This window comes from Mytilus trossulus, chromosome 9 (assembly GCF_036588685.1).
Source record: "Mytilus trossulus isolate FHL-02 chromosome 9, PNRI_Mtr1.1.1.hap1, whole genome shotgun sequence".
Taxonomy (NCBI): domain Eukaryota; kingdom Metazoa; phylum Mollusca; class Bivalvia; order Mytilida; family Mytilidae; genus Mytilus; species Mytilus trossulus.
This window is the reverse complement of record NC_086381.1, coordinates 15,692,870-15,714,639: the sequence shown is the minus strand read 5'-3', so window position 1 is coordinate 15,714,639 and position 21,770 is coordinate 15,692,870. Positions and strand designations below refer to the sequence as shown.

Genomic DNA, 21,770 nt, shown 5'->3' with positions numbered 1-21,770 from the left:
ACCACAAGGGACAAGAAAGCCTGGAAGACCGAAAGGCACATGGAGAAGAGATATAGCAGCAGAGATAAAAAAAAAATACATGGACCTGGAATCAAATAGAAAAAATCGCGAAAGATAGAACGAGTTGGAGCTCCCTTGTTGATGCCTTATGTGTTCAGGAACATGAAGAGGATTAAGTAAGTAAGTAATAATGAGTCTTATGCATACGAAACACGCGTCTGCGTTATCAAATCATAAGCCTGGTGTCTTTGATAACCATTTACATTACTAGGTCGATGCCACGGCTGGTGGCCACAAGACCAGTAGTCAGCACTTCGGGGTTGACATCAATTATATGGTAATTTTTATAAATTAACTGTTTGCTGAATTAAAGAATGAAATATTCGAAAAATTAGGGATTATTTTATCCAAGGCATACCTGTCCTAAACTGTATTTGGCGCAAACATAGGGAAATTTGGGTCCAGAATGCTCTTCAACTTTATACTTGTTTTGCTTTTAAAACGTTTTTGATCTGAGCGTCACTGGTGAGTCTTATGTAGACATGTAGACAAAACGCGCGTCTGGTGTATCAAATCAAACACCTGGCACCTTTTATAACTATATTCAACTAACCATATGTCTTGTAGTTGTTTGTGTTATTGTCTCGCGTGTACACATCTAATTTGCGTACACGTATTCATAAAAAACGTTATTATAAAACAACTTAACCAGATTGGGAAGTACATGTCGCAGAGTCCGCTGACAACATGCGGTTACTTCATGTAATCTTCAATAGAGCAGTACAATTAATATGAAGATAAAAGATTTTTTTCAGATTTTAATGAATCAACTAATTGTGAAATTTGTCGGATTAGTACACTGTGTTTCAATTTTATATATGTGTATTGTTGCACCGTTTATTTTAATGAAACGTGTTTGTTCAGTTAAGATTAAACACCAGCACGAGGCTAGGTCAAATCGCTTAAGTACACACTTGAACCCAGTTTGATAATCTTTGCTGATACTATATATACATTAAATATAGGTAATTTTGATTATCTAATTATAAACTGATAATAGATAAGATTTTATGGATATCGAGAATGGCGGACGGGCTACGTTATAAAGACAAGGTTACAATAATAACTGGTGGTTCCAGTGGCATCGGAAAGGGATGTTTACAAATGTTTGGTAAAATACAATTTTTATACCTGCTCATTTTTGAAGGCCGTATGGTGACCTATAGTTGTTAATGTCTGTGTCATTTTGGTCTATTGTGGATAGTTGTCTCATTGGCAATCATACCATATCTTTTTTTTTATATCTTATATATTTTCGAAATACAATAATTAGAACAAGCGTTGGCGGAGGGGTAAGAGAGTACTGAATTGAGGAACATCAAACCAATAATATGTACTGAAAAAGGTAATCATAATTGCTCAGATGAAACTTTTTGATACTTATTCAGAAATAGACATTTAACAAAACATTATTAGAATCAGTATTTAGAACCGATTAAGAAGGGAATTTTTAATTGCCAAAAACAAACAAGGTAACATAAGGTAGACATTGGCAGAAATAAATCTTCTCAACTAGCAATAATATGGGGATTAAAGTAGTTTTACAGAAAGCGACGGAATATTAATTTAGAACATGGAATCACATAAATTAAGATATCGTCTGAAATATACATGTTTTTTTAGTACACAAATTAAACAGCAATTTAAGTGAAAATGTTTATTGCACAATTAAATTACTCTATTTATGAAAACTGTGAACAAGATGAAATGGATTTGTGTCTTTACAGCGGGTCTTGCAGCATATAAACATCTAAAATTGGTAAAGTATAATTCAATAAGGCTTATTCCACGTTCATGTTAAATGTGTCTCGGTTCAACGAGTGTTTTGCCTTTATGACAAATTGGCAGTTTTTCTTCAATTGACCCAATACACCTCCTCGAAGTGGTGAATTATCATGCAAAGTGTTATCCCTGAAACACAAACATGGCTACATTGAACTAAGCTTTCAACTTGGATTTCAGTGTACAGTTGACTTTCTTGTACAGGAAATACAAACTTATTAATCGCCAGGAAGCTTGTAGAATGATTAAAAATGCCGTGTTTATGCATGCAGATGTAGTTATGTTGAGACTAACGTAGATATTCATAATAGTTTTTCCTTTTCGATGACTAACAAGGAGAAATACGATATATCTAATGAATTGTAAGGATTCACATTCGTGATATTTATTTATTTATTTTTTATTTGCATTGTAGTACGGAATGGTGCTAAAGTTGTATTTTGTTCAAACGATGGTAAGTTATATATCGATAACACGGTGACAAAACCGGTTTATAATTCGTTGCTAATGGTGTTTCTTTTTTGTGCGCTTCACTCAATTATTTCATAGATTTGTATTATTTACTTTCATATTGTCATATTGGCAGTCATATTTAGATTTTTCAATTTGGATAGATAAATGAATTAATAAATTCTAAGACATCGTAAAATAAGGAGAGAGAAAAACCGGTGATACTTCACAAAAATCAGAAATACTACACATTAACTTACACTTTGCTAACGAAAACATCTTTCCTTTAATTTTTTTTTGCTCTCAATTCTTTTTTTTCAAAATTCAATTCACATTTTGTTTGTATTGAAAGATGATTTTCAAAACAATCTTCATTATTGTAGCCCTACAACCTTCCATTTCTCTTTTTCTACTATCTAATGAATGTTCAAACATTACAATTGTACATTCGTACGCCGGTTTCTAAGTCATTCGGTTGAACTTAACTTGAAAATTTTAGCTTAAAGAAAGAGTTTCTAAATGAACACAACTGTTGATCTCAGGCAATCGTACGTGCATATTATGATTTAGTAATTTTAACATAGAAAATCAAGGTCAAGCTGTTGAAAAAGAATTATGTGAAAGCGAAAAAGGAGAAGCTAAATTTGTGTATGCTGACATGTGTAGTGAAGAAGACGTTAAGGTAAGACACATTTGAACAATCATACATGTGTAGAGAGGAAGACATGCAGTACGCTAGAAGTGTGTATGTTGTCATGTAAAGTAAGGGAGTCATTAAGATAAGCGTCTATGAAACGCAGATTCTTGTCATTGTTGATCTTTCATCTACTAAGCTGAAAAAAAATACATAAAATATGAAAAAAAAATCTAAAATAAACAATTCATAATGCATGGGCTCGATGATATGTATCAGGGTATTGTGTGTATTAAAGTCTAGAAGCCATTATATTAATAATTGATGTGACCTACGAAGACTGCCGACGATCATATAACCCGTGATAAACATAGATATACATATACATATATAGCAAACTTGTGCAATTGGATTATTCTATGTCAGTTTGATTTCATATTGGAGATTACATATATATGTTTATCACCATTTTTATGTTATAACAGCAGGTTTTGTGGATCGATTAGTCAAGCAAATGGTTTATTTCCCTTTCAACGTTTACATTCTTTTCCTATTTATGACTGAACACGTCTTATTCATGCATAATCTGAATCTAATTCATGCATAGTCCTAATCCAACCTACAGAGATAACTTGCATGTAAGATGAATACGATTCAATGAGGTCGAATTATTCAGTTGGAAATGTATACTTCATTATCGATGTTTTGTTTACTGAATACTGAAACCAACCGGATTTTAAAAGCGAATTATTGCTTCACTTTTTCACTTTCATTTAATCTTCAACACCTCGTAAATAGCATATGCCCCTTCAATGTTAACAATATGAACATTATTGTAATAACTTCCTATACAGACATGAGTGGTGAACTTGACCAATTTAACAATTAACTTTTACAGAATCTTGTAGAACAAACAGTGAAAAGGTACGGCAAGATCGATTGTCTGATAAATAATGCAGGCACTCGTAAGTAATCTACAACCACTACTACTCCTGTTTCGGTCTTTTCTTTTATTTATTCGATTTTTTTTATGCTTTTGAATGTTAATACAGTGTGTTCTATGTGTCAAGAAAAAACGGATAAATATGATTAAATACCATAGAATATCTGTTCAACAGCAAGGCAAAGAGATAATTGCTTGAAAGTTTATAAACTTATGTTTCATAAAATATGAAATTAAGAATGGAAATAGGGAATATGTCAAAGAGAAGACAACACGATTTAAGAGCACATAACAGCCGAAAGCCACCAATCGTAAGTCGTGAATAAATCAGTATATTAATGCTGCGTTCGCAAACAATTCGAATAAGTTTAATTTGCAAGCGAAACGTTTTACGTTCAAACGTAAATTTTAGTAAGAATGTAATACGCGTCAAATTCGGTTTACTGTCCGAAGACGTTCGTTTTTGATTCACATTAACAATTAATTTATTATAATTTAACTCGAATCATCAATTAATTAAAAATAATTTCATTCGAATTAATCATAATTTAATTCGAATTATCAATTAGTGAATCATAAATTAATACGCATTATCAATTAATTAATCAAAACTAAATTCAGATTATCAATTAAGTAATCATGATTTAATTCGAATTACAATTTAGAAAGTGTCCATTCTACAGTTTATTTCGAATTAATGCGAATTAATAAATTCCTATCAACGAAAACGCATTCAAATTAAATTGTCCATTTCGAATTTGATTCGAATTACAAAAGAAGAGCGTGTGAAAAAAGATAAGCGAATTGGATTAGCATTCAATTCGATTTAAACGTACGAGTATTTGAGGCATACCAATCAACTTAAGTCTTAAATATTTTCTGAAAGTAACCACAAGATCTTAGGCTAACCTCTAACTGTGCCTATTTCCATGAAATGTCGAAAAAAATAAGAAATTAATTTCAGTCAATTGAACATTCATTATCATTGTTAAATTATAGATCCAGCATTCCAACCAATAGACGAGTTTACGTCTGAAGACTTCAGGAAGTTGTTCGATTTAAATGTACTCGGTTATTTTCGAGCTTCAAAGGTAAAAAAGGAAATACTATTTAGGAATACATGTTAAATATAATCCATAATAACAGCCGAATACAGCCTTTATCAATAAGCCTCTTGTAATTTTCAAAGATGTATTTTCTGTCCAAGCATTTTAACATTGTAACATGCTACAATTATGTCTGGTTCTGTTTATCTTGCCTTCTGTTTGGAAGAGAAAGTTCACATCACATACGTTTGATGTTGAGAATCTACAACGATGTATATACGCTCCAGTTTAATATTTTGATGTCATACCGAGGCCTGATAAAGGTAATTGTATGATCAGCAATCATGATACAGTAAATTCTCATTTGTACGTCTTAAAAGAACATGTTTAGATATAAGAAGATGTGGTAATGAGTATTGTTTATATTTATATTTCATTCATTTTTTATAACATATTCTTTTTTATCTTTTCAAGTATGCGCTTCCGTATCTGAGAGAAACTGAGGGAAATATAATAAACATGGCAAGTATGTCTGGGCAACATTCTGAGAAATTTGCCGTTACATATGCAGCTACAAAGGTAAATTTCTCATCATTTATATGTTAATGTCATATTGATGAATCTATGTTCAAATATAATGTATGGTTTAAAAAGATCTCAAGACAATTCTGAATAAAAAATATAAAAAATAAAAACCCATTACAAGTAGATCAGATCAAAAATTTATGTAAAAGCCCTATTTAAAAAAAACCCACTCCATTTGTGTTTTTAACAAGCTACATTGAGTACATTATAGATCACAATATAAGAAAGCCCTAAAACACTTTGGAATAATTTAAATCAACAACATCATAAACATGCCTTTTTTGGATATACAACCACTTTAGGTAGAAGGTAAAGTTTTTATTACTCTATTTGGCTGGTCATAATCGAAATAGCATTATTCATTTCTTGGAACTACAATTGATGCAATGATGAATATCTTATAGTCAAATGTACATTCTAAACGCAAAATTTTAGGAAAATTTGTAATTTTAGAATGAAGTGGTTTATCATATATTGACAAATACGTTTGAAAACTAAAGTTTGGGCAATTCTGAAAATCAAACAGAGTTCAGGTGTCTACTTATCGGATATAAAGTTATTTTTTCCAGTTCTTTCACACCATTCATGGAGTATAATTTCGAGTTTATCACATGATAGATCTAATCATTAGATAATATATTACATGCCATCGTACAAATTTTTATATTTCTCTTTTAGGGTGCAGTCAGTGCAATGACAAGAGCACTTGCTATAGATGAAGCTATGTACAACGTAAGAGTTAATGCGTGAGTTATATAAAAAAAAATACAAAGGGCATAACTCTAGAACGTTAAATGACTCGCAATCTAGATGCAAACTCTGTCTGCGCCTAAGGTTCTGAGCGTAGTGTAGCAATTGAATAATATTTTAAAGAAATAAACCATAGGAAGAGTGTGGAAATAAAAATGGAACATGTAAACCGGAATCCAAACAGTAAAACTTAATGTACAACGTTGCCTACGGCGGAGACTTAACAATATAAACTGGAAAATCATATAGAAAGTTATTTATAACATAATTTTATTATAGTATATTTTGTTATCTATTTGTACAGAGTTTCTCCTGGTCCTACAAGAACACCATTACTAGTTGAAGTTGCAAACCAAAGTCCGGACACAAAGGCAAGATTGCAAGAACTCGCAAATCACTCAGTATGTGTTGTTTCCATTAAAGATATAGATGAAAAAAATATATTATTTCCACACATGTATATTGGTTAGTACGATAAATACACAGAAAAGGAGAAAAACGAAATGTACCAAAGTTATCAACTTAAAACACTTAAGACTCATCAATTATGACTTACACCTGGTTAGATAGCTAGCCAAACCTCTCCTAGCTCTTTCTGACAGTCGCAAAGAACTCAATTACGGTGACAACAGTATTTGATCAACAAAAAAAACAGATATAATAGGTAAACATATTAAAAAAATATAAATACTAGTAATTGTTTCAATTGGAACCCAACCATGTAAAAACAATCAATGAACAAACAAAACTTCATTGAACATTGTATTGTGTTTCAAAGATATGTCGGTGTAAATAAATAACAAGTATAACATACATGTCTTAAATAAAATTAGTGCAGGAAGTTTTAATAACATGCCATTTCCACTGTAGGTATTAGGACGCATGGGTGAACCTGAAGAAGTAGCATTAACATGTTTATACCTCGCCGCTGACGCTACATTTTGCACAGGAGAAGAAATACAAGTATGCGGAGGATCGGGGCTCAATTACGCCAATAAGAATATGCGTGTAGCTCTCAGTAGTTAAAAAGAAATCAAAACAATGTTTGTTTTATTTTACTGTTATAAAATTTAGAACACAAAGCAAAAACAAAAATAATCAATTTAAAGAGAAAAACCAATGACGTTATTTAAGCTTATGAACTAAAGTATGTATGACATGACAAATCTAGATATTAAATAAATACAAAGCAAGACGTTTAATATGAGTTATGTAAGACAAATATGTGTTGTGACTGTAGATTGGATTCTTTATTTCTTTCTAACCTGGGTAACTGGATAACAGTTGGATTCTATCTAAGAGAATAATGCAAAAATGTATAGGAGCGGGCATATTAGAAAACTGCTTCATAAATCAAAATCTACAATTATATATTTTCTTCTTGATTTAATTGAGATCAAAACTGTCCTACAAGTGAGCGGTTTAGCGCTTTTAAACCAGATTCAAGCCACCATTTTCTACATTTAAAATGCCTGTATCAAGTCGGGAATATGACACTTGTTGTCCATCGTTTGATATGTTTTATCATTTGATTTTGCCATTTGATTATGGACTTTCCCTTTTGAATTTACCATGGAGTTCAATTATTTTGTGTGATTTTACTTTTTAATATGTCAATACATGTACAATACAACCTAACAATATCATTAAACAATGTCCAAATAAGTGTGTACTGTCTAATGCAAGTATAGAGGAGATGCTTATCATATCAATTTACCTCCTCTCGCTGTATTAGCAGTTCATGCACTTGTTTTTCTTTGGGTGTTTTTTTAGGAATTAGAAACCCTTTATTTGACCGACATTAAAGTAGGGGCATATGGTTGGAACCCCTTTCATCTGGTTTGGAAACCTTCTTTAATTATGGCGGGATCCACCCCTGTATTTATACGTGGATTGAACATAGATACAAGTATTTTATATTTATAACAACTCTTTTATATCTAAACACTTTGAAATTGAAAAAAAAATATCATCACAGCAATAATATTCATTACAAACCATTTTAGATAACACTTTCTTATTCCATCACAATTTATTTTAACGGCTAGCCAAACCTCTGTAAAAGATAGGTCACTGCACCGTTTAACTGTTCTTGTTTAACATTTATGAAAAGAGACGCTTTTCTGGATTATTTTCAAAATAAGATAGAACACAGATATCCTTTTTCTAGATTTTCCTTCATCAGGAACAGATATAACATTGGTGCGCTTTCCTGGATTAACCGTCATCATGAACATACAGGACGCAGAATTTTTCGTGATTTACTATTTCCAGGATCATAAAGGACTCAGTGGCGATTTTCTGGATTTACCGCCACTACGAATTGTTAAGACGCTGATGTGTTTTTCTTGATTTATCCACATCAGGATTTGATAGGTGGCAGAGGCACTTGCCTGAATTTATCGTGAAGTCATAGGTCTCATAGGGGCTTTTGTAGATATCCCATCATCAGGAAGATCTAATGATTAATTTCTTATTTCTATATTTCAAAACGTGGATTAATAGTAGAGTAGAAAAGTACATGATTATAAATCAATCAGCCTGTTTTTCCAAATATTACACCCAAGGCATTTACAATAACATGACATATACTATAGTAACTATAATAACGAAGGAACGTTCACAGCAAGTCTTGTGTAAATCTGGTATGTATTAAATATTTAATAAAAATAAATATTATCGTCGTCTGCTTATCTATTAATGTAACTTTTGTATATGTTTTTTTTATATAAAATGTAAAGATATTTAAACAGAAAGCAAAAATTGAAATGAACTTACGAACATTATTTCATACCAGTAAACTCACAGGTCTGGAGTATACTATTTGGATGAGTTAAATGGTGTGTACTTCCGAATTATAATGGTTGCTATCCTTTTTACTTTCACAACTAGAATATATATGAATCAGTATTGGACTACAGTGCAAAATCTTACATATAAAATTGAGAATAAAAGAGGGTAATGTGTCAATTTTTTGTTTATATCAAACCTTCGCATTGTTAGACAGTTTAATAAATATTTGGTGGAAAATGCAAGTAAATGGGTATGGAACCAACAGTTTACTTTGGCGAAGTTAAGTTTATTTTGGGTCTACAATGCATTTTAACTTTGTACTGATTTGGCTTTATTACCATTTTGATTTAAGCGTCACTGATGCGTCTTATGCAGACATCTGGCGTATGTAATTAGAACCCTTTTAACTTTGATAACTATTTACATCACTGGGTCAGTGCCACTGTTGGTGGAAGTTTCGTCCCCGAGAGTATCACCAGCCCAGTAGTCAGAACTTCGGTGTTGACATATTATCAATTACATGGTCATTTTTATAAGTTGACTGTTAACAAAACTTTGAATTTTTCGAAAAACTCAGAAATAGATTACCTTGTCTGTATCTGGCACAACTTTTTTGGAATTAAGGGTTATCAATGGTCTTCAGTTTTGTACTGATTTTCCGTTATAACTATTTTGATTTGAGAGTCACTGATGAGTCGTTTATAAAACGAATCGCGCGTCTGGCTTCTGACAATTTAATCCTGATACCTTTGATAACTATTATTCCTTTAGTTTTACATACACGTACACATGATTAATTACAAATTTTTCGACTCTATTTCGATGATAAATAAATAAAGAAAGAAATTATAATGTTATACGTTCCAACTCCAACCTGGGCAAAGATCCTAGATGAATTTATTATTAATGATTGGTCTAAGTTCACTAAGGGTATAAACTCTTGGAGAAATAGCTTATATACTGATATAAGGCTCATATTATACATCTAACAAAACATGACTGCTTCTGGCAATCCTTTTATGTACCAGTCATACGTTTTATATCGATTTCAATCACGTTTGTGAACGCCTCATAAAATTCCTCCAGAAGACGTTTGCTTTATTTATTTAATAATGTGTAAACGGCTTATTATATCATACACCAAATCCACTCTTAATTCTTAACAAATGTTATAATTTAAACTTGAATATGACAAAATCAGCATTTTGTTGTTGCTCTTTTAGACATTTGAAATGGATGAATGCGATAAGAAATATTTTGGTGGTTACTCAAAGTTGAACATACACGAGGTAAGATACAACGAAGAACTTCAAGAAACAGCAGCACAAATACAGCGAGTCTGTGAAGGAATTATGGAAGATAAAGAGGGTCAACGTTCCACATGAAGAGCTATTTATTAACATGTTATTTTCTATGTCATAATGTAAATGTGGCTGGTTGGTTCATAAATTGGGAAAATGTAATAATCAACCAGCCTAGACGTTATGTCGACCATCAACTATTCAATGGATGTTGTCTTTGCCATGGCCATGATTAAAAATGGTATTAAAGATAAAAGTTAATAATTGTTAGTACAATTTTTTGTTCTTATAAATCATTTAATTTACTTTGAAATAGGTTAACAAACAACATGTTCGCGAACATTTTAACAACATTTTAGGGCATGAGATAATTTCCATTTGTTTTGGGGTGGGTTTTTTTTGTTATCTTTTCTTAGTTTTCCATTGTTATTTTTTGTGTAATGTTGTTTGTCATGTTAATTTTATGCGTTATCGATTTGTTTTCGACGTGAGTTTGAATATCGCTCTGGTAAAATTTGCCTCTCTCTTTCTCTTATATATTACTATTCATGATTAGAAAATTGACATTTGAAATACCGAAATCTTTTATAGATCTAACGTTGACTTGTCTATTACATCTATTTTAATAAACTCTGATAAAGCTTGTCGTCGTTCTAGTACCATTAATGTCTAGTTAAGGGAGAAAGTAGTTAATAAAAAAAACCAAAAAAATAGAAATTACAGTTACCTATTTGTTTGGTGTGCTTGATCTTTTAATTTTGCCATTTGATAAAAGACTTTCCTGCTGGGACTTTCCTCGGAGTTCAGTAGTTTTGTGGTTTTACTTATTCATATATATTCTGAAAGTGGAAGCAAAGGCTTTACTAGATTTCCCTTCGGTTCTTAGAAGGTATTACATATATTATTGGGATCATTTTGCTTAAATAAATACAAGAACCAATGTGCAAACAGACATGTATAGTAACTACATATTTTGAATACCTGAATATAATCTTCATTGTCAATCTTATTTTCCCCATTAAGTACCTAGATGAATAACAACAGTGGTCACTGGTATAGTTAGGGAAACGTTGAAAACACGTTTCTAAATGTTATTATGGAAAGGAAAACTTTAGCATTTTAATCTAAGTCTTTTAAAATGCATTGAGGAATAAATAATACATTTATGGTTTGACACATTTAAGGTAATGTTAAGAGATGAAGTAAGAACAGGAACGTACAGGAATGCAATCCTACAAAATACCCATCTATTTAGAGACAAGATCGTACTGGATGTGGGATGTGGAACAGGTATTTTGTGCATGTTTGCTGCTGAGGCTGGAGCATCGAAAGTTATTGGTGTAAGTTAATCTTCACAAAACACCATATTTTTTGGTTTAATATCGATAGAATATTGAAAGTATTATTGCCTAGTCTTCCAAAAGCATGTAACTAGGATATTTTCAAAAAACTGTTGTGTATTATCCGTATTTAATCCTGAAAAGTGCAATTCAACAACAGATTTAATGTTTAAAGGCGTTCAAATATAAGTAGATTTCAATTTTATTATTCAATTAACATAACGAAATATTCACATTGTTTCAAAGAAAGCATAGAAAAGTCAACTTGGTTGAAAGGCAATACTAAATCCAGTGTTTAAGATATGATTACACAAAAAATTCTGAAATACCAATGATTTCTGATTTTCAACATAACAAAAAGAATCAATCATATTTTGATGCAGATTATTATTTAGAGAAGTAATAATTTAATATTTTATCACCTTCTGTAGTTTCTTTGAATATTCTTACGTTGATTGAAATTTGAGACGGCAATGAAACGGGTGAATTTCGGACCATCTGAAAAATGTAAACTCCATATATAGGATTCAACGATAAACTACTAACGAGGAAATGTTAATATACAATAAGAACACGTCCCGTTTGTCACATTTTTATATCAAAATTATCAGGTAATATTCTTATATCAAGGCCTGAAATAAGTCGCCGTAAGAAATGTTTGAGTTTTTACGAGTGAGTTAAAGCCTAAAATTCAGATATGCAAGATCATATACAAAATCTGGATTATTATTGCTTTTTTGTGGGCAAAATTAAACACAAGAAGCAGAATTATCTTTTTGTGCTGTTTAAGCTTGAATTGAACAGAGAAGTGTTTTTTTTACAGATCGATTGTGCCCAAATAATAGACCACACTAGGGACATTGTCAGCAAAAACGGTTTTTCAGATGGTAATTTTTATTAACGTTTTTGATATTTGAATAGTTTAAATTGTTAGGGGTGATAACTCTTTGTAACTCATTTTATATATCATACGGTTTATTTTGACAAATCAATGCATTGAAACATTTGGTCGAGATCTGAGCAATATTCCAAAACTACATTATTAATGGTGGTGAAGTAGGGATTACCACTGTAATTATATCAATGAAGTTGAGAATGGAAATGTGGAAAGTGTCAAAGAGACAACAACCCAACCAAAGAGCAAAAAAAGGTTAAGGATACCTATGGGTATTAAAAAAAAGAAGAAAAAAACCTGCACCCGGAGGTGTGCTTCAGTTGGCCCTTTTACAAAAATTGGCACTAGTTTAGTGAACATAGACGTCATACTAAGCTCAAAATATATAGATTAACTTGTATAAAAAAAACATACTGTCGCTTCCGTATGCGGGAATATCTCGCTGTATTGAATACCACTCTCTTGCCTTCGGCTGTTGTCCGCTAAGATCATCTTGTTTATGTTCATTGCGCGCATCTCTTCTGTAGTCATTGCGCTATTCTTTTTTGCAGTCATAACTCTGATTAAATGCAAAGTAGAAGATGCAACTTTGCCTGATGGGATAAAGAAAGTCGATATCATTATCAGCGAAACGATGGGATACTGTTTACTATTTGAATCCTCAATAAATTCTATATTATTTGCTAGAGACAAGTGGTTGGTAAGTTAAAAACAGATAAAGAAACAATTAGAGAAAAAAGTAATTGATTTTTAAAAAAAACATGAATTTACAGTCAGTAGTATAAGATCACGACTTTAAAAGATTTGTAAAGAGAAAACAGCTAAGTATGTTTTCTTTACACAGATTTGAAAATTGAAGTTCATGATTTGTTTAGTATTTAGGTTACATTATACGTTATATATGTATATGTAACAGAGAATTAAATCTTACCAACAGCTGTTATACCGTATGCCTTGCCTTAATAAATCTTGACTCAAATAAATCGTACCAATCTTAATTGATAGAATTGTGACATCTATTATGTCTTATACGAATGTCGTTGATATCTGCTATGACTAGAGCGAAAAGTATACCTACACTACAGAATATTTCTATTTAAAGACTTTAAATCCGTGTGTTTTACAAAAGGTTAAGAAGATACCAAATGGGCACTCAAAAGTCCATGACAATAAGCCAAGCACACGACCAAAAGAAACATGATGCATTGACATTCAACAGCTGATATAGTACTACTCATAAAACAAGAAGTTACGCAACACGAACCTACTATTTGCATTATGTAAGGTCTGTTTATTTTTATATCAAGTGTCTTGTTTATGATATGGAGGTATATCTTGAAGTCAAATAACAGTAATATAATGGACAAAAACCCAAACACGATGTATATATGCTTGAGCTTGAGGAGATGTTATATATAACCTCACGATAAACATTCGTTGGTGAATTAATTTTTAGTTAAAACAAATCGTCTTCTCGGCAGTCATATGGTGTTATTATTTCAATTTCTCGAATTCTGCAATTAATAATGCATCATCTCAAAGATTACATAATTAATCATAATCTTGCAAATTGCATCCTGATAAAAGCACAGAGTTCTATAATAGCCGGACAGACAACGTCGAATCTAATACTTTCTTGTAGTTTTAATATTTCGTTTCTGTGTGTGTTGTATTGTCGTTATTTTTATTTTTTTTGGCACGTAATGTTTCTGTTGTTTCGTTATTTTCTTCTTATAGTTAATGTAGATATAGGAAGATGTGGTGTGAGTGCCAATGAGACAACTCTCCATCCAAATAATGTGTTTACCTCAATTTCAGTTTGTAACCCTGATTTGTTTTCTCTCAATCGATTTATGATTTTTTTTCGATAGGCGATATTAAACTGTTCCCTTTATTTAATTATTATCTAGAAAAGCATGATGGCTACAAGACGCAAGGTACGCATTTGGTCAAGAAAAACCTTCACGAGTGACACTCAAATCAAGAATAATATTTTAAAAAAGCTGGATAAAGTACGAAGTTGTAAAATTCTAAAAGGTTTTGCCAAATTTAGCGAAGGTTTCTAAATAATATACTTCTGATGAAGAAAATTCTAAGTATTGCGAAATATTCACAGATTTGTGAATAGGCAATCTAAAACTATCACCATGTGAAAGGTACAGCATATTTGGTACGCCAGACGCGCATGTCGTCTTCAAAAGACTCATCAGTGTCATTCGTATTTAAAATATCAAAAACATTAAATAAAAAACGATGTTTAAGAACATTTAGTACCGATTATTTAAAATAGTTTGCCAAATTATATACAGCTCAAATAATCTAGAAACTTCTCAGTAGATAAACAATTATTGTAAATTAGGACTTTTCTTTTTGAACTCAATTTTGAGTGAATAAGGTTCTTCAAAAGAGATGCCTGATATTTCTTTGTGCTCTATCGATCGTATTTGACTGAGTAAGGTTCTTCAAGAGAGATGCCCGATATTTCCTTGTGCTCTATCGATCGTATATGACTGAGTAAGGTTCTTCAAGAGAGATGCCCGATATTTCCTTGTGCTCTATCGATCGTATATGACTGAGAAAAGGTCTTCAAATTTATATTTCGAAATGAGTTATATCATATACATTTGGTATAATTAGATATCTTTGCTTTTAAAAATCTACTTATTAACTTACATTTATCGATACTCTTTATCAATAGTCACACCACTCGGTCGACACCAAACGTTCCCGATGTTATCATCAGACCAGTAGTCAGCACATATCAATTATGTGGTCATTTTTTTTTTTTATAAATTTCAAGTTTACAAAACTTTTAATTTTTCGTAAAAGTAAGGATTTTCTTATCCAAGGAATATATTACTTTAGCCGTATTTGGCACAACTTTTGGGAATTTTAGAACCTCAATGCTCTTCAACTTCTTACTTGTTTGTCATTTTAATGTTATAATTAACACTGCCATTAAAGCGGGAGGTTTAAGTTCCACAATACGAGGTTCAACCCACCATTTTTTCATAAAATACCATGTACCAAGTCAGGAAAATAGCCATGTTTACATTTTAGTTGGTTTTTCTGTGTGTTACATGTTTTTCCTCTATCGATTTACGAATTTAGAACAGCGGTATTCTACTGCTTACCTTTATTTGACTTTATAGATAGTTTGATATGAGCGTCACTGATGAGTCTTATATAGACGAAACGCGCGTCTGGCGTACTTAATTATAATACTGGTACCTTTGATAACTAGTATATCACTCAAGTGTTCATGTGATTATCAGAAGCTTTTTTTTTTAACGTAACAATATCTTTATTGCATATTTGCTGTAACAACTTACTAAGTTTACAGCTTGTAACTTAGTATCCCTCGTGTTAGTTTACCTAATAGATTAGGGAAGCACTATTTGGTAAGATATAACTTATTTATAATATTAGTATCTATAATATAATTAATTTCACAATTATATATAATAAATATTGTGAATACACATACAGATCTTTGTTAAAAATTTCTTTCCTTTTTTCAAACATCAATTTTCCGGAATCCTTTCCGTTCTCGATTTGATCATATGATCCGTGTGATTATTAAAAGCCCTACATACTGTAAACCAACTTATTTTCGCGACCGATTTATTTTACCGACTTTTGAATCTAGAAAAATAACGCGAATATACATTTAAAACACTGATCTTTTTTTTTTTTTTTATCTTACTTCATAAAGTGATTTAAAAATTGCGAAATCATATCGCTGCTAAGTGGGATAGAAAGGGCTAAACGCGAAACAAAGTATCAACGAAAATAAGTTGAGTTATAGTAGTACCTTCTTTAGCATAGACGAATTCCGTTACATCCAATCTTTAACAACTTCACCTGATTATTTGAATATGTACGAAAACTAGGAACAGTAAAACAACAGCGTCTAAATATTATTCAAATGTACTCAATTATCTTAATTCAGCTAATCAGATGAATAGTGATAAGGTAATTCTGATAATGAAATTAAGAAGGGAAATAGGGAATATACCAAAGAACAAAAACAGCACAAGATTTTATTTACTAAAATATGTTGATGACATGTGACAAACGATTATACCAGTGAAATACTCAATTCATGTTAAATTACTTTTTTTCTTTTTTTCAGAAGAAGGAAGGAGGTTTGATATTTCCAGACAAATTCTGGCTTCACCTTACTGCTTTTGAAGACACACGTTTTCGGGATAAAATATCATGTAAGATCATACTATTTATATTAATATGTAAATCTTTAAATCAAAAAGAAAGTTACATTTTTTTTTCCAAATTAAGTGTTTAAAATAAAACTCATCATACAAAACAGTTTTTTCCTAGAATTAAGTGTTTATGATGTTTAACATAAATATAACTTACATTTATTTCTCTAAATTTAATGTTCATAACCATTCGAAGAAATTGTTCGAAGGCATATAAGTAAAAGATCAATGTTTTTCCTTCACTGCATGTTCACTTGTTTTGTAAATATTTCTTTTTGATTGAGTTAAGCCATTTCAATTGATATTTCATATTTTGTCTTTCTATGTTATGATGTTATACTACGGTGTCAAGTTAGTATGAAAGTTGACACCTGTTAAAAGGTTTAAACTCGTCCTAAGTCGTGAATCTGTTGTATAGTGGTTCTCGGTTGTTAGTGTGGTTCATTAGTGTTTCACATTTTAAAAACAAAGATTAGACCGTTAGTTTTACTGTTTGAATGTTTTTACGCAAGTCCAATTTATAGGACTCTTTATAGCTTTCTGTTCGGTATCAGTCAAGGATGTATATTGAAGGCCATGCTGTCACCTATAATGGTTTACTTTTTTAAGTTGTGACTTGGATGGAGAGTTGTCTCATTAGCAATTATATCGCATCTTCTTATATCTATGATAAACAAAAGACATAGATTATGCAAAATGGTTTTACTCATTGTTTAAGTATGTACGGTGATATATAGTTGTTAATTTCTGTGTCATTTTGCCTCTTGTTGAGAATTGTCTCATTTGCAATCAAACGTCATCTTCTTAATTTTATATAAGCAAACCTTTTCCGTCATGTAAGGAAATTGAAAAGAATAACATAATGTCTCAAGTTTACTCAACAGAAAATTTTGAAACATTTAGTTTAAACCAAAAATCAGACAAAATCTTGGAATGAAATTTCAGAAATGACAAAACCTTCGAAAGAAATTTCAGAAGTGTCATACTCTGAACATGGTACAGTATGATAAAATTGATGTGGTATGAATGCCTATGATATAAATCTTCTCAAGAGACAAAATGGCATAGGTCACTCTACGGCATTCAACAATGCGCAAAGCCATTCTGCATGAGCAGCTATAAATGGCCCCGAAATGACAAATGAAAAACAAATCAACGAGAAAAACAACGGCCTTACTAGTGTTTAAAAAAACGAAGCATTTTATATATACATAATGTTGTTGATGCCCATGTTCACAATATCTAACGTTGTTGGTCAAGTTATGAACTTTAGAAGAAGGAACAATATATATTGCACTTCTACTGCTCTTCAATGATATCGAACAACAAATATTTATTAGATATAAAAAATATTACGTTTTTTTACATTCATTCATGTAAACAGTAAAGTATTATTATTAACCATTAATATGAAATTGAACTTACAACAGTTTTAAAAGGCTGCAACAATAGAAATTAAAATGTTAGCACAACATATGCCTTAATGAAATTGTATAATGTACCTTTTCTTGTTTTGAAGCCTTTTTTCAGCCTCGTGTTAATAAACATTTTATTTGCAGCGACCGTATAGTATACATCATTTTATTTAGATTGGGATAATGTACAAGGGTACGATATGAGTAGTATTATACGACATCAGGACTTTGACAGAATGTATGTCGATGTAATTGATGCTTCGAAAGTGGTGTCAAATAGTTCTCTGATTAAGGTATGAAAATGGTATTAAGATTTTTCGAAAAACTACTTATCTCTTGCGAATATCCTAAATGTTTTAAGTAACAGTACTTTTTGAATGATTAAACCTTGAATTATTATAGTTATCAGCAATTTTTTGAGAATCTGAATATTTACTTCAAGGACAACATTCATGCGAATTTCTCAATTACTTGTAGTTTTATGAAAGTGTATTTAATTCAGCATATTAAAGTTATGAGTATTCTTTTGAATGATTACGGAGTCAAAACATTTACTGAATTTTATCATCGGTATAAGGACATCATTCGTAAATATAGTTCAACATGCAGACTTCTTATACGTTTAGGTATTTCACATCCAATTTTTTATGGAAAAATTCTTTATAAAGCACAAAAATGTCAGTATTCACCGCAGAAACTAAAAAAACCTTTAAATAGACTTATTAAGAAAGGTTATAGTTACAATACTGTAGTAAGGTCATTAAAGATTGCATATTTTGGCATTAATATTGATTCACTTATAGGGTCTTTGCATCGGAACTAAAAACATTATTCAAACACCAGTTGTTGACATGCCACGGGTTATGTTCTACTCATATATGTTATGAGGGCATGATACTAAACCCTAACGGGAAAGATTATGCCTGATATTCATATGATGGAATCATAATCTTTCAATCAGTTTAATTGAAGTCAGGAGCTGACATGTCAGTTAACTGCTAGTAGTCTGTTGTTATTTATGTATAATTGTCATTTTGTTTATTTTCTTTGGTTACATCTTCTGACATCAGACTCGGACTTCTCTTGAATTGAATTTTAAATGTACGTATTGTTATGCGTTTACTTTTCTACACTGGCTAGAGGTATAGAGGAGAGTTGAGATCTCATAAACATGTTTAACCTTGCCGCATTTTTGCGCCTGTTCCAAGTCAGGAGCCTCTGGTCTTTGTTAGTCTTGTGTTATTTTAATTTTAGTTTCTTGTGTACAATTTGGATATTAGTATTGCGTTCATTATCACTGAACTAGTATATGATTGTTTCGGGCCCAGCTGAGGGACGCCTTCGGGTGCTGGAATGTCTCGTTACATTGAAGACCTGTTGGTGATCTTCTGCTGATGTTTTTTTTCTATGGTCGGGTTGTTGTCTCTTTGATACATTCCCCATTTCTATTCTCAATTTTATTGACAAAGAGAAAGAAAGGAAATCAAATAAATGTTGCAATTGTACACTTTGTGTTGCCAGATTTGTTTTCTCAATTTATGAATTTAATTGTTCTTATGATGTTTTTTTTATAATAATTGTGTTGTGGTCTGGAAGTCCTTTAGCTGGAGGTTTACTAAAATCATATAAAATTTGCAACTTTTTCATGATATCTTACTTCTTTAAGGAAATAAATCTATACACTGTCAAAGAAAAAGAATTGTCGTTGGAGGCTCCATATCATATCCAGATTAACAAGACCGGTGTCGTTGATGGTTTTTTTACTTATTTTGATATTGGGTTTTCACATTGCGTGAGGAGGACAGGATTTTCTACAGGTAAGAGTTCCTTTGAAAGTTACTCTCCAAAACGATGTACAACTGTCATTGAATCAGGCATTAGTTAGTATATGCTAATCGTATATACAAATAGGCTAGACAATCTGACATTTATAACCAATATATCCTCGAAAACAAATTTCTCACCACAATTATACAAAATTAATGCTTAATCTCGAGAAAAAATTCTGCATTTAGATTATGAACTTTTCAATTAAAAAAAAAATACATTAAAGAATTTGCTTCATTTTAGCGTAGTAAGTACGCTTTCGTGTATTGTTGTATTTTTTAGTTCGTGTTTAAACTAGTTAGCTTATAACTTGATTTATGTTCGAAAAAGAATAACTCAAATGAGGTGCGAGATTTATTTAGATAGAAATATCAGTATAAGAAAACTTTAATATCATATATATTTCAGATTGGACCGAGTCTTAATGAATAATGAAAAAATAAGTTAACGTTGTATTGTCATTGCAGCCCCGGAGGCAAAGCCAACTCATTGGAAACAAACTGTGATACCCTTTTGGAACTCCAGCCTTTCTGTCACAAAAGGTGACAGCTTGTACGGGACAATCAGCATTAAACCACACGCATACAATAGGGTAATTTACAAGATACATATTCCCTACCATCAGTTATGAAAATATACAGATATATGTGACTCACGCATGTAAGAGTTGAAGGGAAATGGTATATTTAACCTCCGTTTAACTAATTAAATGTAAATAAAGACAACCAGGGATACAGTTTTTTTGCATTTGTTGATTTCCATATCATCAGAATAAGTTTATGTTTACTTCAATATGATGTAGTCGGATCAACCTAAGTATTTTAACTGTTTTAACATTTAAACGATAAAGTGTGAATATTCATTATGATCATTGCTTCTTTAAAAGTTTCAAAAGAGCTATAAATTAAATGGTTGTTTTCCTATGTTTAATTTTCATAAAAATGGATCCGGTTTTTTTATGGGTTTTTTCATGATATTATCTTCGGACAAAATATGTTCTGTTGGAATGTCACTATACATAGATATAGGAAGATGTGGCGTGAGTGCCAATGAGACAACTCTCCATACTTGTTATTCATTTCTTCTGCACAATTATTCTCATTTACATATTATTTTTATTTAAATTTCAGCGAGGACTCTATGTCAAGATCAACGTTAGCAGGGATACAGACAATGAATTGCTTCTAAAAAAAGATTTTTCATTTTTACCATAAGAATGGACATTTTCTGTGATAAAAAAACCATTCTCAATAATTTATTTCATTCATTTCTAGTCAACAATTTACATTCAAGATTTGGCGTCAGGCACTCAGATTCAACTTTTTATTAAAAAAAAAAAGCCAGGAAACGAAAGCAGCAAAAAAAAAATGATGATTTGAATTCACTTGTCGAGTTTCATATTTCTTCAACGTATAGCTCTCGAAACAGTTTGCTTATCGCCTTAGTTAAATGTTAAGCTTTATTTACTCAAAGGCAAAGTGCTTACGTACAATTAAGTATTGTAAATCCGATAATTTTTTCAGTTCATGTTAAAATTTCAACATTGATCCATCGTACGTAATAAATCTGAAACATTCCATAAGTATTATTTTTTTTTCTTATTTCTTAATTTTCATCAAGGAGAGGTGAAGTTACTTTTTCGCAAGGCTTGTTCATTTCACACCTTGTGCGAATGAAGGATTTGCTAGTAAATTTCCTCGCCAAGCTGATTTAGATAAATCCAACT

General features: G+C 31.2%; 2 protein-coding genes across 2 annotated transcripts; both read left to right on the top strand.

Moving 5' to 3' along the window:
- Positions 1 to 1,067: 1,067 nt before the first annotated feature.
- LOC134683628 (17-beta-hydroxysteroid dehydrogenase 14-like) lies at positions 1,068 to 7,428 on the top strand. Its single transcript, XM_063542940.1, has 9 exons — positions 1,068 to 1,171; positions 2,258 to 2,296; positions 2,877 to 2,974; positions 3,825 to 3,891; positions 4,869 to 4,960; positions 5,390 to 5,494; positions 6,179 to 6,246; positions 6,555 to 6,651; positions 7,121 to 7,428. The coding sequence occupies exons 1-9, from the start codon at positions 1,084 to 1,086 to the stop codon at positions 7,274 to 7,276; spliced, it is 810 nt and encodes a 269-aa protein (XP_063399010.1). The 5' UTR covers positions 1,068 to 1,083; the 3' UTR covers positions 7,277 to 7,428.
- A 1,246-nt stretch (positions 7,429 to 8,674) lies between these two features.
- LOC134683627 (protein arginine N-methyltransferase 1-B-like) lies at positions 8,675 to 21,343 on the top strand. The gene is made up of 10 exons (XM_063542938.1): positions 8,675 to 8,895; positions 10,267 to 10,332; positions 11,529 to 11,684; positions 12,508 to 12,571; positions 13,131 to 13,279; positions 16,715 to 16,802; positions 18,392 to 18,510; positions 19,884 to 20,034; positions 20,512 to 20,636; positions 21,175 to 21,343. Exons 2-10 carry the CDS (start codon positions 10,276 to 10,278, stop codon positions 21,256 to 21,258), a joined length of 993 nt encoding a protein of 330 aa, XP_063399008.1. The 5' UTR covers positions 8,675 to 8,895; positions 10,267 to 10,275; the 3' UTR covers positions 21,259 to 21,343.
- The last annotated feature ends 427 nt before the right edge of the window (positions 21,344 to 21,770 follow it).